We start from the raw sequence: 24480 nt of genomic DNA, 5'->3' as shown, positions 1-24480 counted from the left end.
GCATAATTTAAACATCTTAAGTTTCATTTGTGCAATAGTTTTTTTTTTTAAATCAGGACCCATTTTTTAAGGAGAAAAAACTCTGTAAAACTGGGAACCTGCATGAAATTAGAAGGCGTATCCCTGACCAGTCAGGTTTTCTGCTTAGAGCTAGCTGTGATCTGCTTTTGTTATAAGTTTAAAGTAGGCTTGAATTTAAACATCGCTTTTTTTTTTTTTTTTTGCCTCCTCTGGTCGATGATAATGGCAGGGACTGAAGACTATTTCATTGCAAACATTCCCTGCTTTTGTTCTATATATCCTTAGACAAGTGATTGCAATAACATCTCATATTTGAGTGCTAAGTGAGAGGCTATGTTTGCTCTAAAGTGGACCCATCATTTAAAAAAAAAAAAAACTTCTCATGAATCCAACAGGGCACATGATAGAACTGTCAAAGTATCTATAAGTATTGTTGATAATATTTAAACTAATCCTATTGGTAAATCTGTTTCCCAGATGAATGATTGTAGGGGCACTGTAAATCTACTCTATAGCACTGCTGCTGGGCTTTTTCCTTTTTAAGGCTCCCTTATGGTAAGGATCATTCGCTATTCTGAGTGATTTTGCTTGTTTTTCCATAGGCCAGAATTAATTGATGCCTTCAAAAACTTCACATTGGACACTGTTGCAGCTGCTCCTTCACCTGCTGCTCCTATAAGCACCCCAACAGCAGCTGCACAGGCACCACCTCCAGCAGCAGTTCAAGCCCCTGGCAGTTCTTATCCCACACACCTGAAGGTAACCTTGGCATCCCTGTAAATGTATTATGACATGAAATGTAATCATGCCTGCTAATTATCTACTGCAGTATATACACTGCTCAAAAAATGAAAGGAACACTTTGAAAACACATCAGATCTCAATGGGTAAAAAACTCATGCTGGATATCTATACTGATATGGATTGGGTAATGTGTTAGGAACTAAAGGATGCCACGTAGTTTAATGGAAATAAAAATAAAAACCTACAGAGGGCTAAATTCAGACACCCGAAAATCAAAGTGAATAAATGATGCAGCAGGCTGTCCATTTTGCAGAAATTTCATTGCAGCAACTCAAAATGGTACTCCGTAGTTTGTATGGCCCCCATGTGCTTGTATGCATGCCTGACCACCAGGGCATGCTCCTAATAAGACAACAGATGGTGTCCTGGGGTATTTCCTCCCTGATCTGGACCAGGGCATCACTGAGCTCCTGAACAGACTGGGGTGCAGCTTGGTGGCATCAGATTGACCAAAATGTAATGTCCCAGAGGTGTTCTATTGGATTTAGATCAGGCGAATGTTGGGGCCATTCAGTGGTATCAATTTCTTCATCCTACAGGAACTGGCTGCATACTCTCACCACATGAGGCCGGGCATTGTCGTGCACCAGGAGGAACCCAGGACCCACTGCACCAGCGTAGGGTCTGACAATGGGTCCAAAAATGTCATCCCAATACCTAATGGCAGTTAGGGTTCCATTGTGTAGCCTGTAGAGATCTGTGCATCCTTCCATGGATATGCCTCCCCAGACCATCACTGACCCACCACCAAACTGGTCACACTGAACAATGTTACAGGCAGCATAACGTTCCCCACGGCTTCTCTTTACCCTTTTGCATCTGTCAGTGTGCTCAGGGTGAACCTGCTCTCATCTGTGAACACCAATTCTGGTGTTCAATGCCAATCAAGCATTGAACACCAATCAAGCTCCATAGTGTCGGGCAGTGAGCACAGGGCCCACTAGAGGACGTTGGGCCCTCAGGCCACCCCTATGAAGTCTGTTTCTGATTGTTTGTTCAGACATTCACACCAGTGGCCTGCTGGAGGTCATTTCATAGGGCACTGGCGGTGCTCATCCTGTTCCTCCTTGCACAAGGGAGCAGATACTGGTCCTTCTGATGGGTTAAGAGCCTTCTTTGGCCCTGTCCAGCTCTCCTAGAGTAAACTGCCTGTCTCCTGGAATCTCCGCTATACTCTTGAGACTGTGCTGGGAGACTCAGCAAACCTTCTGGCAATGGCACGTATTGATTCGCCACCCTGGAAAAGTTGGAATGCCTGTGCAACCTCTAGGTTCCAGGTATCACCTCATGTTAGCAGTAGTGACACTGACCCTAGTCAAATGCAAAACTAGTGAAAAACAGTTGGAAAAGATTATTAGGGAAAAAATTGTTAGTGGCCGTCACCTGTAAAACCATTCCTGTTTTGGAGGTCGTTTCATTGTTGCCTATCTAGTGCACCTGTTGTTAATTTTTTTTAACACCAAAGCAGCTGAAACTGATTAACAACCCCCTCTGCTACCTAACTGACCAGATCAATATCCCGGGAGTTTATTTGACTTAAAGCTATACTCTGATTAAAAAGTTTTCCTTTAATTTTTTTTTTGAGTTGTGTACATATTTCTTTTTTGAAGAAAAGAACAAGGTAAAATAAGTATCCTTAAGATATTTTTTTGTGAAGTAATAAGCCAGGTTTATGTGTTTTTTTTTTTTTAGTGAGTGCTAGGTGCAATGCAGGACCTCAATGCATCTTAAAGCTAAACTCCAAGTTACTGTAATATGTAATATTTACCCTTCCATTGCACTCCCTCCCTTGCACTGCAAGGGATTGATACTTTTTTGTCTAGGGCAGGGGTCTCCAAACTATGGCCCTCCAGTTGTTTAGGAACTACAATTCCCATCATGCCTAGTCATGTCTGTGAATGTCAGAGTTTTACAATGCATCATGGGAAGTGTAGTTCCGCAACAGTTGGAGGGCTGTAGTTTGGAGACCCCTGGTCTAAAGGGATAGGAATAATTAGTACTTACCTTATTCCTTGCTCCTCCTGTGTGGAAAGAAGGGGGGGTTGTAGGTGTTTGCAGAGCACCAGATTGACTGAACAGAATTGATTTATTTCAAATCTTTGACAGGTGAAATAGAAAACATATGTATTAATTTGCTTGTTTTGCCATTTGTCCAGTTGTAGGTTAGTTTTTCTAACATAGCTGTACAGATGCACACATTATGGCTTGTTTTGAGCCATATTGGCCATTAAATGAATTTATACAAACATATAAAAACTTCATGCACATAGGGTATTGAACCCAGGATCCCAGAACTACAGAAGACGTTCTTTACAAATCTGACTAAGACTGGATCTGTTTTATTCCACATCTGTAGATCGTATTACCTGCACTATCACCGACAATGACAATGGGAACAGTACAGAAATGGGAGAAGAAGGTTGGAGAGAAGCTCAGTGAAGGTGATCTGCTGGCAGAGATTGAAACTGATAAAGCCACTATAGGTAAAAACGCATCTATTATGAAATGTAATTCTACAGAGTGCTGTTTGAAATGTACAGAGTGCTACATTATTATTTGCGGTTTAATGTATCAATGCAATTAATGCTAAATATTTCAGTGTCCTAGTCCTCACTTGTTGGGATGCTTGATAATACTGTGTCAGAACCTCAGTACAGCAAGCCATCCTGGCTAACCACCAAGCTGCCGTGCTGTACCCAGGAAGTTGGAAAGACGATTAGAGAACATATAAAACTTAGAGGTCCACCTAAGGGTTTTATATAGAGGGGTCATTTAAAAGGTTGTTTTAAAGTATTTCTTAACCTGCCAAGAAGTTGTGGTGAGAGTAGAAGAGAAGGGGACTGTCAGAAGCATCAGGTATTTCACAGCTAATGAAGAAACAAAAAGACAACGGGCTGCATTTAAAAACCAGTACGTTTTTTGGGGTAACATACATTTTAAGTCATCAACCCAAGGTACATGTAAGAACCCTTGGTTTTAATAGTTTTAATTCCGTTAGGATGGAATCTGCTCACATAAAATTTTGTTCTGTATCAAAAGGTTCAGTTAGTTTTGGTGCATTCAAAAAACACAATAGCCATCGTGCTGTATCAGTAAAAAGTAAACACTGTTTATTGAACAAAAAATATCCAAACTTGCTCTGGGGTTTGAGGCCAACTGCTCCCAGGACGAGGTAAACCATATTAGATCAGCAGTAAGCCGTGGGTGGCCAATGATCATTGAGCTGAATGAAAGCAAAGCGAGCCGCCATAGACCATGCCACTGTGGGTGTCTAAGTGAGCGCCCTCCGTCTCTACCTGCTGCAGACCAACCGCAGCAAATAGTGGGTGGGCATATGCACTTTTTGGGCCCTGCCCCTTTGTCAAATCAGTTTTTAAATTTGGTACATTGTAATAGTGGTGGTGCAATGCATATGCAATGTTTCTTTGTGGTATTGTAAGTATTTATCTCCTAATGGTCCTTTTTTAAAGTGAACCTGAATGCAGTACATATACATATCTACCATACTCTTCTACTAAGATAATGAGCATTTCATATTACAATGCAGACACCCAACAGCCAATATAGTGGATGAAGTTTGACTGCATCATGTACCTGTTGTCACCTTTTTTAGTAGTTAAATTCTGTTGAAAAAAAACGTAGTAATGCTGTGAAGTGTTCCAGAAGTCATCAAGCAGTGTATTTGGAGTACACCTTGATTGAGGGGCACCCAGGTGTATAGGAAATGTATTTATTTTTTATCACCAAAGATATGCAGGCAAAATTTAGTACACTCTCCTACAGAATTATAATATTTTATGAACTGGTGTCTGTTCACTGTTACAATGAATACATTTTGATTTGTTTCACCAAGGTTTCGAGGTGCAAGAAGAAGGATATTTGGCAAAAATCATGGTACCGGAAGGCACACGGGACGTACCACTTGGAACACCTCTCTGTATCATAGTGGAGAAAGAGTCAGATGTTGGAAGCTTTGCAGATTACAAAGAGATAGCTGGAGCCATAGACATTAGGCCTCAGCCTGCTCCCTCCACTCCGGTACATAATCATAAAGCAGATATTTTAAACCTATGTTGTCATGTTAAACTTTTTTTAACTGTTCATAGTTTTACAGAATGCAAACTGCCGCCCTCCTACTTTTTTGACATTAAATATTTTTTTATTAAAATAGCATACCTAAAGCCAAGGGAAAAAAAAGGATTGTGCCTTACCAGTTCTTATTTTGGTGGGTGCATGTGGTTCCGTTTTTTTTTTTTTTTTTTTTTTCTTCCATATTTTTACCCGGTGATTCTTCCAGTTTTTACACTTCCTGTCCTAGGGTGACAACACTCATATACTGCACTGCATTTATGTTCTTGAGCTTACATATAGTTTTAACAGGGGTTTAAAAAGACAAAGGATTATATGTAGAACATCAAGATGTGTTGCACAGTTTACAGTAGTACTTAAGCACTGAAAGCCAAAGCCATCTAACATTATATAAAAAAAAAAAAAATAAAAAAAATGTAAATGTTCATTAGGGAATACAGCAGATCTGAGTATAAACCTACAGCAGTGGTCCTCAACTCCGGTCCTCGGGGCCCACTAACAGGCCAGGTTTGCAAGATAACTAAATTACATCACAGGTGATTTGCTGCTCAGTGATTGCAGTATTCTAGTCTGCATCTCCCCAAGGTAATACTTAAAATCTGGCCTGTTAGTGGGCCCCGAAGACCGGAGTTGAGGACCACTGCCCTAGAGGATTGACTATAGGAACAAAAGAAAAGTGGAAAACTCACTTGCAGGCTCTATCCTTCTTCAAAAGCATAGAGAGCTCAGATTTGTTTAAGCTTAACTGCCACCTGGTTGTTGGAGGATATAATCATAGATTTCTTCCATATTGATGTGGCAGCCCTCTTCCAGGGTTTTAGTAATGATTGTAAAGTCATTCAGGCAGTTGTGAGTTTTTTTGTGTTCTTTCCCTTACTTTCTCAGGGAACTATTTTTAAATTACTACAGAGGTCTGCTAGTGTCCATCTTCCTAGGGCTACTGCTAATTTTAGTGCCTCCTGTTTCTTGGGCACATTCATTTCAATAGGTTTCTGGGCCTAAAGAGGTGGTACTCCTTGGGGAATAAAAAAATTAATCACAACCAGTGCCTCTGTAACTTTAGAGCAATGTTGGGTCCAAAGGGAGCAGACCCCTGCTACAGTCCTTATGACGATACTGCATTGATTTGGGTATATCTTTTGATAATTTAATCCCAAAAATAATATTTATTTGTACATCACAGGGCACATTCATAAATAAACTATGGATTTGTAAAGTGCTTGGGATGGAAAGAATTATAGGAGCAAGTGACCAATAGCTGATGGGTATTTAAAAATTAAAAGGTCCTAAATTCCCTATAAACATATGGCAATACTTGGATCCAAGAGCAGACACAGAGCGGGAGGCAGCCGGCTGTCAGAGTGAAAAGCATTTCTGTAGGAAGCTATAGAGGAGAAAAAGCAGAGGTGAAGTATAATATGCACCAGGTTTAATAAAGGTAATCAGACTCACAAGATAAAAGAAGTTGTAGGCATGTGAAATAAGCCACACTGCAGTAGTCCTGTGCAGATAGATGGCTGAGATGCAAGCGGTCCTCTGTTCCCAGCCACGCTGGTGGAATCCAGGCGCTCCAAGGAAGATGGGCGAGCAGACAGCCAAGGTGGGAGGAAGACATGAGGTGTGTGGCAACAACGTGTGTTCGGAGCATGCGTGCTTCTTCGTCAGGCCTAGCGAATGGCCATCTTGGTGTTGGTTATAAAGGGACAGCAGTGCCAGCGGCCAATAGCACGCCGGCTCCGCTAGTCCCATAACGCACAGAAGGCAAAACCAGTATACAATAAAGTATATACTATATGGCTGCTAGATATACAGTATTCAATGGCATACTAAATACAATACAACATAAGCTTTTGGGCACATATTGTATATGTAAATACTCAAATGACGGTTTGTATAAAGATAAAAAGACTATAAGGTCCTGTTGATAGAAATAAAAATAAATAGATGATTTTTAGCAAGTATATATACAAAAGTTCTAAAAAGCCAAAAAAGAATAAGAACAAAATGTAGTTTCAGGAGAATATGGTACGTATGGCATGGAAGTGGTTTTTTGATGTGTGTGTGTGTCTATCTATCTACTCAAAAAAGGCAAAGGAAGGACTAAATTATCAAGAAGCCAGGATATAATTTCATATGGTTATTATGTGATAAAGATCAGAATGGTGTAAATAACAAAAGGGTAATATGTTTCCCTGCATAAAAGAACTATAATTGGTATGCTAATCATAAAATGGAGTGGATTTCCAGGTCCTCATTGAGGCCACCTGGGGCCATAGTGTCTAAAGTATATATCCTAGGTCTCCCTCGTACAGAGACATTTAATACGCTCTGCGCAAGGGAGGTCTTTAGTAATGGACTCAACCACCCAAACCTTAAGTTCTTTGGTGGACTACTTTTATGTAGGCCGCACAATTAGGACATTAAGGAAAAGATTTGGAGAACTCAGGCATGCAGTGGAGGAAGGGAAAGACAAATGCAGTGTCCCTAGGCACTTCCTTGGATTTCACAAAAAGTCCACCAAAGAACTCAAGGTTTGGGTGGTTGAGTCCATTACAAAAGACTGCCACTTCTGGCTTGTGCTGATGCTTCTTTTAGCTGGGTGGTCTTTCCTTATTGGGTATTCATCTATTTCTCAGGCCTTTGGAATTAAGAGCAATGTTCTCCTCCTTTCCCAGTTAAGGCCTATTCCACTAGGGGAGTCAGTGCTTCCTGGGCAATTCAGCATCAAGCTTCTTTCGTTCGAGTTTGTAAGGCTACTAACTTGGTCTTTACTTCACCTGTTCCCAGTCAGAAACTCCAAAATAATTGAAGCCAGAGCATTAACATGACAGCCAGTAATGTTTATTCTCCACAGGAGAGGTTAGCAATTTCAGCTTGCATCATTTTTTACTGATCTTTAAAGATTGTATCCCTGTCTCTCTGGTGGCTGTGCATTGTTCATTTTTTGTTTTCGAAGGAAGGGGGCTTTGTGTATGTATATGTGTATATAATACAATTTCATTTTTTACATGCATGTGTTTGCATTTACCTCTGAATTGTCATATTTACAGGCTGCAGGTCTTCCGCCAGCCACACCAGTAACTGCAGCTGTTCCATCTGCACCACCTACAGTAAGCTCTGCACCCAAAGGGAGGGTATTTGTGAGTCCTTTGGCCAAAAAGCTGGCATCAGAAAGAGGAATAGACGTAAAACAAGTAAAAGGTATATTACAGCATGCTACAGGTTGTGCCGCCACATTTTTACATTTTTCTATTATAGTGTGAGTGTATGTATACACTCAAATATTTGCATATATAGCCTGCTCTAACTTTTATTAGGGCTGCCCAACAGTGACAGAGGAGGCAGAGGAATTTTCTCTTCTTTTTTTCATATTGCTATCTATTTATTTTCAATTTACATAAAGGGCCAGTCGGATTCTTACATTGCACCCTAATAAACTGGCAGTTTGTATTGACTTTACTGGAGCTTGTGTTGCGATGGGGAGCAGAGAACCGAATCTTCGCTCCCCATTGCAGCTACATGCACTGCTGCACAGTTGCTTATCTCCCATTCATAAATGGACACCTTTATGAGATTACCCCTTACTTTCTGTCCTGCTGACAGGTTACTGGAGAGGAAGTGAGTGAGACTTCAAGAGCAACAACAAAGGAAATTGCAATCTGACAGAGGTTCTAGCCTTCATGTACTCTACTATTCAAAGAAATTTATTTTTAGTTCTGTCTGTGTTGCTGTTGGAGATTTCCACTGTCTGGTAAAATGTCAGCAGGTGAATCTATCTAACTGACCCTTGGCTATCAATAAAATCTGACAACCTAATCCTTTCTTGCTCTCTTAGTCATTTTCCAGTTGAGCCCTGGTGTATTTTGCATTGATGTAAAATGAACATCTTTCCACTGAATTGAATGAATAAATTCATTTTAATAATACTTCACAGTTGAGGTCTTCTGTTACCGTTTATTAAGGTAGTTGTTCTCCTCCTCCTCCTCCTTAGAAGCTGCAGGTTTGTATAGAAGCTGCAGATTGGTATTATATGTTAAGTCTAGTATCTACCAGGACTCTCAAATTATTCATCATTAATTCCCAGTTTTATTTCCCTAGATTGTAGTTTATATGATATGTGCATGTTTTAACCCCAGGTACATAACTTTACATTTGTCAATATTAAACCTTATTTGCCACAAAGAAAACAATATATCGCTCCAGGATGACCCATGCTTGCCTGCTGTAAGCAAGGCGCCTGTCCATCTCATTTGTTTACAACTACTATTCAAAAGAATTGAAAGACCCACACACCAGCTATTTCCAAACCCCTTTTTTATTTATTCATAAAAGCAATACATGAGATGTGTGGAGACTGTTGATGCATTTCAAGCACAGAAGTACTTAATCGTCTGTGTGTGAAATGCAGTAGGGTTTAGTTTCTCTTGTGTGTTGCTTTTATGGATGAAGGACAGGGTTCAGACATAACTGGTGTATGGTCATCTGATTCTTTTGAACAGTTATTTGCTATGTAGCTAATCAACCAATACATCCAGGTCAGCTTGTAATCAATTAACATGTTTCCTGTATTCCCTAAGAGCAAAGGCCTTAAGCATTCTTTAGCTTGTGAAGCAGGCAAGAAGCTATTTATCATCTTATATTTATTTTCTGAATTTAATTCTTACGCAGTATTTTTCTGGGGGGCGTTGTTTCAGGTACTGGACCAGATGGTAGGATTACAAAAAAAGATATTGAATCCTTTGTGCCTCCTAAGGTTGTTCCTGTAAGTGTGAGTATGCTCTTTACCTTCCACTACTCTATGGCCCTTTTCACATGGGTGACTTCAATAAGCGGAATCCGCTTGCTCAGCAGGGGATCTCTCCACTAATCCCCACTGAGCAGGCAGATGAAAGGTCCGTGTCCCCTCCGCTATGCAGAGCAGACTAAGACACAGTCCCGCTCTTCTCTATGGAGCAATGCTTGTTTCCATCTGAATCGCCGGGTGGATGGAAACTAGGACCACCATTCGTCTGTTTTTGGCGAACAGGATCGGATCAGATGGCGGCGGGTGTCAACAGACATGTCCACTGACATCTGCAGCTACATAGAGGACAATGTGGGGTATGATCAGGTCCACCTGAAGAACTAACAGCGGACCTGATCGGACAGCCTGTGTAAAAGGGGCCTTAATGAGTTTGTTATATAGACATGAATGATATTCTGATTGACTGGTATAATTTATTCTTGGGGAATGTTATTACTTTGTTCACTTTGACGCTAGCAGATAAGGCATTGAGAATTACCTAAGATGGATATTAACCAAAATCTCTGTGAAAATCATCCAATTTGAACTGCCATTGAATTCTGGGCTGTGCAGTAGATGCTTGGAGATGAAAATAAATGTGTTCAGCCCGGTCTGGAATAACTGTGCAGTCCAGTAAATGTGGCAGCTGTTGCTGAGTTTACTCCTACAAGTATTTGTCATAGAAAGGCTTGTGGTGCTCTGGCCCAAAAATCACCCTAGATTACTCAGAGTACCCCTCTTTTTTATCCTTTAGGTAATCAGAGGATCTGCATGTTGCAAAGTTTTGGCTATGCATAAGAGAATTCTGCTTTACGCTTGGCTATGTGTCAACAAATATGGGAAATCTGTCACGGGTTGCAGGAAAGAAACACATATAGTGTTGATGCAGGAATCGCTCTTGCTGGGCCACTGTCTTTTTCCGGTGTGTGTGTGGGGGGGGGGGGGGGGGATGCAAGCTGCCCTCGCTGGGAGAAGACGGTGATTATCCGTAGTGGCTATAGCAGCCGCTAGTAATAATCGCAAGAGAATCCTGTAGGCTGGTTGTACCCAAGTTGATAGAACTATAAACTTTGGTACATTCAGCCTGCCCATTAACGGTACGTATCTCAGCCGGTTCCTGCTGAACTGGCCGAGATTCTCACCATTTAACCTAAGTGGCCTAAGTGAATCCAGATGACACCACAGAACAGTCACAGTGCAGGACTCATAAAGCCAATAATACAGTAACTGCATATATATTCTGTGAAATGGATTTATTGTATTATATAACGAATATTCATGTGAAAATGCATCACTTGACTTTGAATATTGACTTGCTTTTAAGATTGAAATAAAAAAAAACGTGAGTGCTTTCTGAATCTAAATAGTCTTTCCATTTATTCCCTTTTTTTTTTTCCTCTTTGCATTCTTAGGCTCCTGCAGCTGCTGCTCCTCCATCCCTCACACCTGCACAGCCCTCTGCAGCTGTAGCAGCTGTTCCAACTGGAACCTTTACAGATATTCCCATTAGCAATATTAGGAAGGTAAGAATTCATACACACCTTGTTCTGTTAATTTTTCTTTTTTTCTTTTTAAGTTAACTTTATTGTATTTAAGGTTTAAAGTTACAAGACAAAGAAATGGAAATATAGCAAACAATTGCTCAGTTATGAAAACATAGTAAAAACAATGTCCATCATCAAAGATGGGTACCAAATATTATGACATTTTTTTGGGGCAACCCCTGACTTGATATGTCAGTTTGTATAGTGGGAGAGCTTGATTAATGAGATTGAGCCAAGAAGTGACAGTAGGGGGAGCCTGGAATTTCCAGTTAATTTGCTATAGATTTCTTTGCATAGAACAAAACTAAGCGCAGAATAAGCTGGGGAGAGAATCCTCAGCAATATTTCTAAATAGGCACCCTAAAGGATTACAGATATTAGGTAGTTGAGTGAGCGAGATAATGAAAGTAGTAGTGACTTCAGACCATAACGCTGTGATAGGTGGATGTTTCCAGACCATACGATAAAACGTGCCATCTGCAGTGGAGCATCTAGAGCAGACCACGGAAGATAGCCTATTCAAGCAAAAGAGAAGACGGAGTGTAGTATGACTGATATATAAATTTGGTCTGAATAACTGTATCCTTAGAGGAGATAACCACGGGGACCTGTAGAGGAAGAATTTCCTGCCAAATCTCCTCTTATGAGTTCCGGAATATCTGAACGCCATCTGGATTCAGTGAGGTTAAAGCCTAGTACAACTTGGGCTGAATGTCGGCCGGCATCGGCTGGTTCTATAGAAACTGGCCGACATTCTGCCATGTGTACAGAAGCCGGCTGAACCCAAAATGGTGCGCTGATTGGAGTGTTCTAGTGGGGGAGGGGGGCAAATATCGAAAATATGCTGTGGATGGGAGATTAAAGTCCTGGTGAAAATCAGCAAAGTAAAAAATGTACCTGATAAAAATAGATGGGAGTTCGTTTCACTCCATGTCTGAACCAAAATACTCCATCTGTCCGGGGAAAAAATTCTCTCAGACAGGGATTGTGCCATAGGGGAGCATTAGGGGAATACTCCGCGCGAGTATTAGAGGGGTATAATTTGAGATTTGAAAAACCCGCAGCGTCATGGACAAAATACCAGTGCTCTCCTTGCCCATAGTGGACTACTGATTTAATTACATTTTGGCGGGATTCATATAAGGTAAGAATAGCTGCCTCCAAAGCCGTAGCCACATTATTAGCTTCCGGGTAAAAACACCAATGGGCATGAGCCAACTAAGAGGCTATATAGTAGGTTTGGAGGCTGGGAACAGCAAGGCCCCTTCCAACACAGGCAGCTGTAGCGTATCTCTATTCTAGCAGCTCTACCTCCCCAAATAAATGATGTAAGGATAGAATCAATTTCTTGGGAATATACACTGGAGAGTTACTTAATACACAGAGGAAGCGTGACAGGAAAATAACTTTAAAAATATTTATTCTACCTAATAAGGTCGGGAAAGATTAGCCCAGACCTTTGGAGTGCCCTTTAGTTTACCAATAAGATGGTCTAAATTAGTCTTAAAGTATATGGAAATGGATTGCTGTATTATTCCCAAATATCTGAAGCTGGAAACAATTTTTAAGGGACAGGAGGACGGAAGAGAAATTGTGGCACCCTGATCTAACCTTTCTGGTAATCTTAGTGTCTTGCTCCAGTCTTTCTCTGGTTTTGCAGCGGTGTTCCTCTAAGAACGATACATTGCTTAGTACAAAAAACAGTCGTTTAGAATAAGCACATTTTTTTTTTTTTCTTCAGTTCAGGAATATTTTATTCAAGAGGGCGCCCAAAGACAGGCAGGCAACAGACGAGTCCGCAGTATTGCCTCTATATTTTTACAGCCAACCATAGAAAACCCCTGACTTGTCAGTCCCCCACACCCATATTACACTGACAGGCCCCCTCGTTAATTCTGGCTGTTTTCAGGAGTCCGGCTTGTCTCCATCTCCACAGCCAGCAGAGACCTTCTAGATGAGCCAGCCAGTCACCGTCTCAATTGTGAGCCGCAGCCTTTTTACTTTCCTGTTTATTGGAGTGGTGGGCAGTACTGCAACCGGCTGTCTTTGCCATGCAGATTCATGTATTTTGCATCCCTTCTGTGTAAATGAGGTGAATCTGGTGTCAGCATTGGGCACTCCTAATCATTTTCTATTCTTCCCTCACAAGATTCGTACACCAGCCCAAAGATACACAGCAGGGTGGAGGTGGTGTTTATTGGGACAATTTCTGGCAAGCAATAAAGCAATATGGGCACAGTTACAGAAGCAAGAACCAGGGGCATGTGTCCTAGGACCACCTTTAGCCAAAATCCTAAATATACTGTAATATATTTTTTAATATACTGTAATATATTTTTTAAAGCCTAAGTAGGTGCACACATAGACTAAATGCACCTTCCAGTATTGAGACAAGCAGTATATTTGCATTATCACCTCTGTGATCTACAGCAGCTTTTTTCAACCAGGGTGCCTTGAGGTTTCTTTAGGGGTGCCTTGGCAAAATGCCTAAAACTTGCCCCAAAATTCTATACAAGCCAGCAGGTGGATGAAACCTGCCTTTTAGTTACACAAAGTCACAGGTTTTCATTGTACACTATTACCGCCTACTAGCTGCCAACTTCCGAATGACCAATGACATCATCGGTTAATAAGGAGGATGTCCGTTGCCTGCATATCATCCTTGTTTGACCATCCCTTGCCTCTCTCCATCAGCTTTGGGGTCTCATTAGCTAAGTGAAGGAGAAAAAATGAGGGAGAAGAGAAATATTGGAATACTAGTCCGTACCAGTTTGCAAAAATGTATTTGCTTTGGAAGAATAAATCCCCTCTAACATTGGGTGTCCTACGAGTATTGATGTTGCTGCATTATGTAAAACTATCAGAATCGTTTTTACATTTTAGAATGGGGTGCTCCGAGATTGTCCATAATTTTAAAGGATGCCTTGACTGAAAAAAGGTTGAGAAACACTGATCTACAGTATCTCCAAAATATGTACATTGCTCCCTCATTGACCAGACATCACATTGTCATAGAAAAGATTGTGGTCAGCATCCCAAGTTAATAACTAGAAGATGCTGCCAATTAAAACTTATATAAATTCTGCTAAGTTAATTATTTTTATATGAAAACAACCCTTTTAAAGCTAAACTCCAGGCAAAATTATTATTCCTTGTCCGGTTTCTATAGTGTATGTACTTCTACTGTATATTTAGCCAAGTTCAGCATAAATATTCATGGATTAGGGATTCGGTATTGAGCGATATTCGGATGACTGTCGATCTTACGTTTATTCTGTTGGTGTAAAATATTGTAAACGGAGGATAAAAGTGCTTTACAGAACATATCATGTGACAGACTTTCTGAAATGCTGCTGTTTCTAGGTGATTGCTCAGCGACTTATGCAGTCCAAACAGACTATACCTCACTATTATCTCTCAATCGATGTTAACATGGGAGAAATTCTACATTTGCGAAAGGAGCTAAATGAGGTAAGAACATTATTTGCTGTGTGAGAGATTACTTAAAAACATTCTAGCTAACATTCTCAAAAACATTCCTAACATTTACCTTTTGTAAATGACTTTCAGAACTCCCTTCTAGTTAAAAGCAAGGCTGAAATTGCCAGTTACACATTTCATTAAAATATTAACCCTCAATGTTTGCACGCAAACTGAGCCAATCTTTGAAAGTTTGAAAACCTTCAAAACTCTGAAGGATTTACAATTGCTCTCCCTCAAGAAATTCTTAACCTTTGAAACGACATTTCTTTATATCCCCTGCATGGGAATTTTGTGGTTGTAACTATCAATATACCTCAATAAAAAAAATTGTACCAGAAACATTTCACTTCCTACCCTCTTATCTCAGCAACCAAACAGTCCTAATGCCTCATGCTCTGAAAACAATTTCGAGAATTATTAAGTCTTTGAAAACTTTTACTGTTTCTTCGTGAGATTACTCTTCTATAACCTTACTACACTGCTCAAAAAAATTAAAGGAACACTTTGAAAATACATCAGATCTCAATGGGGGAAAATATGCTGGATATCTATACTGATATGGACTGGGTAATATGTTAGGGACTAAAGGATGCCATATCGTTTGATGGAAATGATCAAACTACAGAGGGCTGAATTCAAAGATACCCCAAAAACCAAAGTAAAAAAATGATGCAGCTAGTCCATTTTTCTGAAATGTCATTGCAGCAACTCAAAATGGTATTACCTAGTTGTGTATGGCCCCCACATGCTTGTATTCATGCCTGACAACATCGGGGTATGCTCCTAATGAGATGACGGATGATGTCCTGGGATATTTCCCCCCAGATCTGCGCCACGACATTACTGAGCTCCTGAACAGACTGAGATGCAACCTGGCAGCATCAGATGGACCGACAAATAATATCCCAGAGGTGTTCTATTGAGTTTAGGTCAGACGAGCGTGGGGGCCATTCAATGGTATCAATTCCTTCATCCTCCAATAACTGGCTGCATACTCTCGCTACATGAGGCCGGGCATTGTCATGCACCAGGAGAAAACCAGGACCCACTGCACCAGTGTAGGGTCTGACAATGGGTCCAACGATTTCATCCCAATACCTATCGGCAGTCAGGGGGCCATTGTCTAGCCTGTAGAGGGCTGTGCGTCCCTCTATGGATATGCCTCCCCAGACCATCACTGACCCACAACCAAACCAGTCATGCTGAACGATGTTACAGGCAGACCCTTTCACGACTGTCACATGTGCTCAGGGTGAACCTGCTTTCATGCGTGAAAAGCACAGGGCGCCAGTGGCGGACCTGCCAATTCTGGTGTTCAATGACAAATGCCAATCTAGCTCCAGGGTGCCGGGCAGTGAGCACAGTGCCCACTAAAGAACGTCGGGCCCTCAGGCCACCCTCATGAAGTCTATTTCTGATTGTTCAGAGACATTAACATCAGTGGCCTGCTGGAGGTGATTCTGTAGGGCTCTGACAGTGCTCATCCTGTTCCTCCTTGCACAAAAGAGGCAGATACTGATCCTGCTGATGGGTTTTAGGACCATATTTGGCCCTGTCCAGCTTTCCTCGAGTAACAGCCTGTCTCCTGGAATCTCCTCCATGCTCTTGAGACTGTGCTGGGAGACACAGCAAACCTTCTGGCAGATGTCATCTTGGCTTGGGCAGAGATTAACTTCCCAGCCATATTCAGCTTGCACATTCCAGGAATGGAAAATTGGCAGATGGACTTTCTAAGTCGGCAGGAGTTGACACCTGTGGGTGGGAAATTCTGAACATAGACCTTCTGGTGTCCAGATTTAACAAGAAATTGGACAGATTTGTGTCTGGAACAAGAGATTTACAAACATTTGCTGTGGACACTCTGGTGACTTCATGGAATCTTTTCCAACTGGATTGTGTCCCCCCCCCCCCTCCCCCCCCTGCCCCTGGTTACTCTGTCTTGTCAGGAGCCCTTGTCAGATGGCACAGGTGGTGTGACTGAATGCTGCCTTTTTTCCAAAAGTGGTATCTGGACTCAACCTAAATTATAGTGTTTTGCCTTCCCCTTCTCCTAAGGTCCAAAGGAGGCAGCAGGCTGTGCAGGTGTACCACACAAATATTGTCTTCAACCAAAAATTGGATTCCCTTTTTAACTTGCCCAAGGGCCCTAAGAAGGGACTTTAAACCTCGCAGTCCACTATTTCCAAGTGGATTTGCCAGATTGTTTCTCGTGCCTATACCGTGAAGAGTAAGGAGCTTCTTTTCCCAGTTAAGGTGCCTTCTACTAGATCTGTTGGCGCATCTTGGGTGTTTTAATGTCAGACTTCTGTTGCCCAGATATGTATGGCTGTTACGTGGTCTACCAGCTAATGCTGGATTTAGCCACAATATATAACAGGCAGTTTTGGGTTTTTGTTTTTTTTTGGGAGTCTGTTGGCAGGTTGTTGGTTGCCATGTTACCTTCCCTTAATTTTACTGCTTAGGGATGTTCTATCTAATATGATTTGACGACCTGCGTCCTGTACTGTAAAAACACAAGAAAGTTTGTTGGTGTTTTTTTTTTTTAACGTACTTGTAAAATCATTTTCTGTGGTACAGTAGAGGACACAGGACCCTCCGCTCTGTGACTGTATCCTAACCTTGCGTGCTGAAAATTAGGCTTGCATGGTGGGAGGGGTTATATGAGTGAGTGTTAAAGGTTTAAGTGGCTTTGCCAGTGTCCAATCCAGTGCTAATTTTGACGTCAAATTTCGATTTCGTTTTAGTTATAGTCTTTTGACTAAAATGCCATTTTAGTTTGTCATAATCCATCTGTTATGATTTGAAGACCTGTACTGTACTCCGAGAAAAGGATTTTACAGGTAATTAAAAATGTTTTTGTTTTTTCACAGAAAATTATTGTAGTTTTACATGAGTATCAAAAGATTATGTGGCTAGTGTTAAAGGAACCTGTCTGAATAGAAACATGTGTTGCCACAGCTCAGCTTCTTTGGAAGTTAAGTGTTTTATCATGTGCTTTACTGTGCATTGGGTCAACAAGCGCGGATAAGAACCTTTTTCAGTACCTACCTACCCTAACAGATCTGCTTTTTATTTGAAATAGCTTATATTTGGTAAGTGTTTTCTGGTGTTCTTTTTGAACTACACATAGGATAGGTTATGCACCAGGCCTAAAAAATTACATGTACAGTAAGTGGCTTTTAAAAAAGGCCGGAAATGGTATTGATAAATTAATTCACTCCCTACAAATGTAATGTGCTTTACGTTACAGTGTTTATTGATTATGTAGGTCTTCACTTTCTAGGTTACAAAATCTGAAAACATCAAGCTGTCTGTAAACGATTTCATCATTAAGGCTTCTGCCTTATCTTGTCTGAAAGTACCCGAAGCAAACTCCTCCTGGCTGGATACAGTTATTCGACAGTGAGTATACATAGCAGCTTTTATTGTATGTTTTATTTAGCACATTTAGTAGTATTTTGGTACAATTGGAGTTCTAAGCGCTACAGCGAGTACTTGGGTAGGTCTCCACCTCTACAGGAGGATTTGAGGTTTTGGTTGACTTACTAAATGAGTGGAGCATGTTCACTTTTGAAAGTTACATTTTTAGTTTGCTTAGTGAATGAGGCGAATACCCAATGTTGTGAAAGGAAAATAAAAATAAAAAACTGAATTTTTGCTCACACATGATTGGATGATTACAGTCCACACAGCTTCACCTTATTCACTAAGCTAAGCAAAAATTCCCTTTGCAAAGTGAACATGATCTTCTCTTTTACTTAATCAATACCAATGTGTTTAAACGTATGGATGACCCACTCACTTCTCCAAGATGGTATTGTTGATGGTCCTTTTTAATATTCCAAAAGCAGTCTTGACAAAGGCTTATATTAACCGGTTGTACACATTTTTGTCCATTACAGTTTATGCTTGGGTTATGTATATTTAATCCCAGAGAATACAGGCTGGGTAGCACTGAGTTGTACATAAGAATTGGGCAGCCCGGGCATATGCAAATCCCCAGCTTACATTCTGTAATTCTAGAAGAATATTTGTAGTCACGTTTTTGGGTAGGTATTTAAAGCTATAATGCTTGTATCTTTACAGAAATCATGTGGTAGATGTGAGTGTGGCAGTGAGCACCCCTGCTGGACTGATAACACCCATAGTCTTTAATGCTCATATAAAGGGTCTGGCAGCCATCAGCAAAGATGTGGGGTCTTTGGCTGTTCGTGCAAGAGAAGGCAAGCTAAAGCCACATGAATTCCAGGTATGTTCCCTTTCTAATTAGCTTCATGTAACCAAGTTAATTTGCTGCTCTTCTTTTTTTTTCAATATACATTTTGTATATGTAAATTTGTCTTCCAGATGAAACACCAGGAAACTGGAGTTTGGTTTGGAAAATCTGCAAATATAAATTACAAAGCTGCTCAAAATAGCAGAAGTGCTTTATAATGTAGAATACAATAGTCAAAAAACTCAGTAGATGACAGATGATGGAAAAAAGTGTATACAGGGAGTATAATTGGTACTTTAGGAAATGCTATAGATTTTATAGGCGAACGGCCAAGTGCACAAATTAAATGCATATACAAGAGCTGTTTTAACTCTTTAGCCAGAGGATTCGTGTTTCTGTCCATCCCTTTCTAAGATTTACTCAGCCTTAAACATAGCTAACACAACCCTTTCTGGCAGGGCTGGATACCTGAAATTTCTCTGCTGCAGTTAAGTAACAATTAGAGCTCTTGTCCTTCCTCAGCCTGTGACTGGGCAGTTACATATACACAACGTTCGACCTGCGCCAGTGAAAAGAGTCAAGTACATTTGATCTTATGAAAAAAGTTTCAACTGTGGCTGTAGGTAGTCTTTTTAGGAGGTATGCAGGATAGTTCAATCCCTGCGTTTAGTGGAGATGGATGGTGGAGGTGGCTGCAGGCTTCATACAGAGCTAGAGGGACTCTGCAACAGACAAAAAGGGGTAGGAGAAGAAAAGCAGCACCACCTCAGTGTAGATTAAAAGGTTATTTATTACATAAAAACAATGTAGTAACTCACACAGAGGAAATAGTTGATCAGCAAATGGTGATGGTTTATCTGCAACACTGTAGGGATGTTAGGGAAGTAAACTGTGGAGGCCGTGGTCCTGGCTGTGCTGGTGGAGTCCGACACTTCCTGTGTTTCTGGTAGCGTTCAGTATCCAGGCTTACATCCAATAGTAGCAGGGGGGTGCTCGCGTTCGGAGCATGCGGAGGAACGCGAGGAAGAGCACGCATGCTCCGAACGTGAGAACCCCCCCCTGCACTATTGGATGTAAGCCTGGATACTGAACGCTGCCAGAAACACAGGAAGTGTCGGACTCCACCGGCACAGCCAGGACCACGGCCGCCACAGTGTACTTCCCTAACATCCCTACAGTGTTGCAGATAAACCATCACCATTTGCTGATCAACTATTTCCTCTGTGTGAGTTACTACATTGTTTTTATGTAATAAATAACCTTTTACTCTACACTGAGGAGGCGCTGCTTTTCTTCTCCTACCCCTTTGTGACTGGGCAGTGAAAGGTGAAGCAGAAGACTGATAAGTTTAGCTCTTTGTCACTCTGATATTCCCTTCTGTCAGTATGTCCACTGTTGGCACATAAGCACTGATTCAATCTTTGTGCTGTCTCTGCCAGTCTGAACTCTTCTGTACAGTGGATGCAAGAGCCTATTGTAGTAAGTGTTGTGATTTATTGAAAATAAAAATTGAAATCCAGCATGCACCTAATTATTCAAGGTTACACGTCAAAGAAATCAGTAGCGCAATAAAATATCTTTACAAAAAGAAAAATAAATAACACCATAAATAAAATGGTATGATGTAGGTATAAGTATAGGTATAGTCCTTTAAAACATAGGCAATTAAGCAAACTTTCAAGATGCGTATAGAACACAACCTCTGGAAGAGACCAAGGTAATCCAATGTGCAATTACAGGGATACCTCACACGTCACCACCACTGTGTGATCACACTCCTGATAGATTGACCACTCACCAGAAATCAATGCCTTTCCACTCTCATGGACAAGGCTGGAGTCACTTAACAGGTTAATCCCGATCACCCAGATGATTGGTGTGCGGTCTTCTCACTCTCTATATCCTCTTCCCCAGTGTGTTAAGTATGGACATTTGAATAAGGAATAGCTTCCACTAGTGTAATATTGTTTAAATCATCACATTTATTAAAAAGACTTATATGATTACACTCACAAAAATGAAATGATAAAATCGCCTGTAAGGATCTGCTGAGTATCTCCCTTAGATCTTACCCTCTCCACGTTGGTATACAAGCTCATTCGGAGACTCTCGCTGTTCCTGTCGGCTAGTTCCGGATGCTGTATTGTCACGCCCCAACGTGTTTAGTCTTTTCCGATTTCATCACAGGGGATGTAATTTTTTACTTAATATTTGGAGCTAATTGATATAAAGTGACCTTTTATTTAGTTAAGGTGGTTATATCAAAGTGGTTACAGTGTCCACAGTATGTTTGGTAGTCTCCTAATTGTTTAATATTTAAATGTAGAAATTGTTTTCTTTATCATTTTTAATATTCCAGGGTGGAACGTTTACTGTATCTAACCTGGGAATGTATGGAATCAAAAACTTCTCTGCCATAATTAACCCACCTCAGGCCTGTATTCTTGCTGTAGGAGGAACAGAGAACAGACTAATTCCAGCAGATAATGAGAAAGGGTAAGAATAGAATCTTTTGCTGCTTTTATTTTTTAGTATGCCACCAGTTGAATTAGAAATTAGCAGCCTTGGTGAACAAGCATATGGGCGTAGCATCAGGGGTCGCAATTGCGACCCCCGTCCATGCTCCAGGTGGGCCCATGTGGCCTTTCTGTCAAACTAGTATATCCCCCAACTCAACAAAATCCGGCTTTGATCAGGCTTGAGTCCTGCAGCTGAGTGGTGGAATGTTTGTTCCAGTGCTCGTCTTCCACTTTGCCTTCCACACCCCTCTGCGTTCATTGGCTTGGGCCCCCCATTCAGTGTCATTGTTAAGTTCTGTCCACAGCCACTATGGAGGATTATGCTGCTTCTTTTCTAGAGGTGTAACAATTAAGTTGGCCAAAGAAGTTTGCTAGGGGGGGCAATCTACACAGGGTGGTGGGAGGTGTCAGGTGACTGCTGATTATTCAGCGACTGCTGAACAATGTTTTTAGTGTGTGTGTTGCAAGGCGCTGCAAGTCCCTGTTGTCTGCACACTGCAGCACCACTTCTCGCTGTCTCACATGGCCTTTAGAGTCGAGGGAAACTCATTCTGGAGATCTGTACAGTTGTAGGGCTGGGGAAGTGGAGCTGAAAAGGAGTGGAGTCTGTACCAAGGTGTGTGTGTTTATGTACCAATGAAGGGTGGGGCTGTACTGAGGAGGGTCAATATTAAGAAGGGGTCTGTATCAAGGGGGTCAATCCTAAGAGGGGGTTTATAATGAGAGAAGGGGGTCTACACTGGGGTGTCTATACTGAGGGTATAGGCTGCCGGGGGATCAGGGTTCTGTACTGAGTGAAGGGAGGGGTGGTCTACACTTAGTGGAGAGGGGGGGGCGGTCTGTACTGAGGGGGTGGGCTGGTAATGTCTGTCCTAAGATGGACGGCCTCTGGAAACTTTCTGTACTGGTATTTAAAAGAATTGGAAAGGCATGTCAAAACATGGAGATTTTCTCCAAAATCTTTTGAATTACCCTATCAATAAGTAAAGAAGACTCTGAAACAACCCTTTAGCCACTTGGAGTATCCTGGCACGCGGTGGGAGCAGGGGTGGTAGTGGAGGGACCCAGATCAACTTTTGCATTGGGGGCCTGCAAGCTTCAGGCTACACTTGGTGTACAAGCATTTTTATTTTGAAGGCTGGGTGATTTGCTTCTATTAGCTTTACACTTTGTCTATTGCTATCATGGTAAGTAGTTGCTAAAAAAAGAAAAATTGCATGTAATAACCATTCAGCTTTATCATTCATTTTAAGAAAAATAAAATGGAATTTTTTTTGGTTGGTTGCTAAGGTCAACAATTCTACTCAAAGAGATCACATCAATCACCTAAAAGAAGAGCTCCAGGCTCCCCCCTAAAAAATGTACAAATACTGTAGCTTCTGACTTTTAATATTAGGGCACTGTCCAGGGATCCAGCAATGTCCTCACCCGAACCAATTCTTCAATCGGCTATTGGATGCTGGCGCTGTCATCCTGATTAAGAGACACTGGCAGTGAAGCTTTGGGGCTTCAGACGGTTTCCTACTGTGCCATGGGAATGGAGTACAGTCTTCTGGGATATGTGAAGTATCCCAGAAGGCTGCGGGGGCCGAATTTCTGGCTCAGTTCGCCATGACCACTGTCCAAATTAGGTACCTGCACTCTCACGCAAATGGTGCCAAATGTGGCAGTGGGGGGCAGACATGCAGGGCTTCCCCTTTTGGGTGGAGCTTTGCTTTAAAAAAAATGTTGAAGTGTCCTCTGTTAGGGTAGACCGCTATACCTCAAAGGCTACTACTGTTTGAACCTATATCAGAATAACTTTGTATGGCTTTGTTATCCTGTATCTGTACAGTCTAAGTTCTTTGTATTACACCTTTGAATTACCGAATGACTCGCTGTTATGCGCAGTAAAGAATTCAACTTTAAAAAAAAAAAAGTTGAAATGTTGGTTCTCATTATCTTTCCTCCAGTATTTATACATTTCCAAGACTCGTTCAGAACACATGTTCAGACAGTCTTTGTAAAATGCTCTTCCTTTGTAAAAATCAAGAAAACAAAATAAGTCAAGTTTGAAATCAACCTTGTAGTTTGCTTACCATGTTTATTTTAATAGGAAAGTGCAAAAAAAAAAAGCTTTGTTCAACATTCAAACATATGTTTTATTGTTTTTCCCTTGTGTGTATGAGGCCTGCTCTCAGCTCCTCATTAATTGTTTTCTTGTTTTTCTGCAGTTTTGATGTTGCCAATATGATGTCCGTCACCCTGAGCTGCGATCACCGCGTAGTAGATGGGGCAGTTGGTGCTCAGTGGTTGGCCGAGTTCAAAAAGTTTTTGGAAAAACCAACAACAATGCTGCTATAAATGAGCGTTTGCCTTTTTCCTCGAGTCAACTATTCTACTCATACAAACTATTTATACTCTTGTCTCTGAACACTCACAGTAAACATGAATAACTTTTTTTTTTTATTATTTAAATGAACAAAAGGAAAAAAATCTAGTGACTCTGCTAGTTTTTTTTATCCTCCATTCTGTACAGACAACCAGTGCTCCACTCCAGTAACTGTTATCAATCTCCACAGAACTGTGATGTGTGGATGTCATCAACGTTGTAAACGTCTTACAAAGGTCAATGTTTCCTGGAATGATTTTAAATCGTGACTGTCCATTACTGCAAGAACAGGTCTTCTATATATAAGAGATGTCTGCATATTTTCCAGTTGAATAAATAAATGTATGTTTAGCCAGTGGTGTTTTAATCCTTTTTTATTTCACTTGTGATGAAATAGCTGCGTGTAAGAATGAATTAGTGGCTCCTAATTGCTGTTGTCGTTATCACAACAGTGAGTGAACAAACATACTGGGCATGTTTCCTAGTCTGTTCTAAAGTTTTTATTAGGGTTTGGGTTTTATACACAAGCTTATGTAAAAAGGAACCAACATTACGAATGTAGTTTTAAGGTACAATGAAGAAAAGTTGTAGCAAAGCAATATATTAGATGTAATCAAATGGATTAGGTTACTTGAGTATAGGCTGAACAA

The 24480-nt window shown here is 41.0% G+C and overlaps 1 protein-coding gene across 1 annotated transcript in view; it reads left to right on the top strand.

Moving 5' to 3' along the window:
* DLAT (dihydrolipoamide S-acetyltransferase) overlaps window positions 1-24185 on the top strand; it is a 28835-nt gene extending 4650 nt beyond the window's left edge. Inside the window, exons 4-14 of the mRNA XM_082274295.1 lie at window positions 624-780; window positions 3182-3308; window positions 4679-4863; window positions 7965-8115; window positions 9609-9682; window positions 11110-11220; window positions 14605-14712; window positions 18008-18126; window positions 18811-18973; window positions 21300-21436; window positions 23673-24185. Coding sequence (XP_082130421.1) covers window positions 624-780; window positions 3182-3308; window positions 4679-4863; window positions 7965-8115; window positions 9609-9682; window positions 11110-11220; window positions 14605-14712; window positions 18008-18126; window positions 18811-18973; window positions 21300-21436; window positions 23673-23802 — 1462 coding nt within the window. The 3' untranslated portion in view covers window positions 23803-24185. The remainder of the gene's footprint in view (window positions 1-623; window positions 781-3181; window positions 3309-4678; window positions 4864-7964; window positions 8116-9608; window positions 9683-11109; window positions 11221-14604; window positions 14713-18007; window positions 18127-18810; window positions 18974-21299; window positions 21437-23672) is intronic.
* The last annotated feature ends 295 nt before the right edge of the window (window positions 24186-24480 follow it).

This window comes from Pelophylax lessonae (genome assembly GCF_965119305.1).
Source record: "Pelophylax lessonae genome assembly, chromosome: 12".
In the NCBI taxonomy this organism is placed as follows: Eukaryota; Metazoa; Chordata; class Amphibia; order Anura; family Ranidae; genus Pelophylax; species Pelophylax lessonae.
Note: the sequence above shows the minus strand (reverse complement) of the source record. Positions and strands in the feature narration are given on the sequence as shown.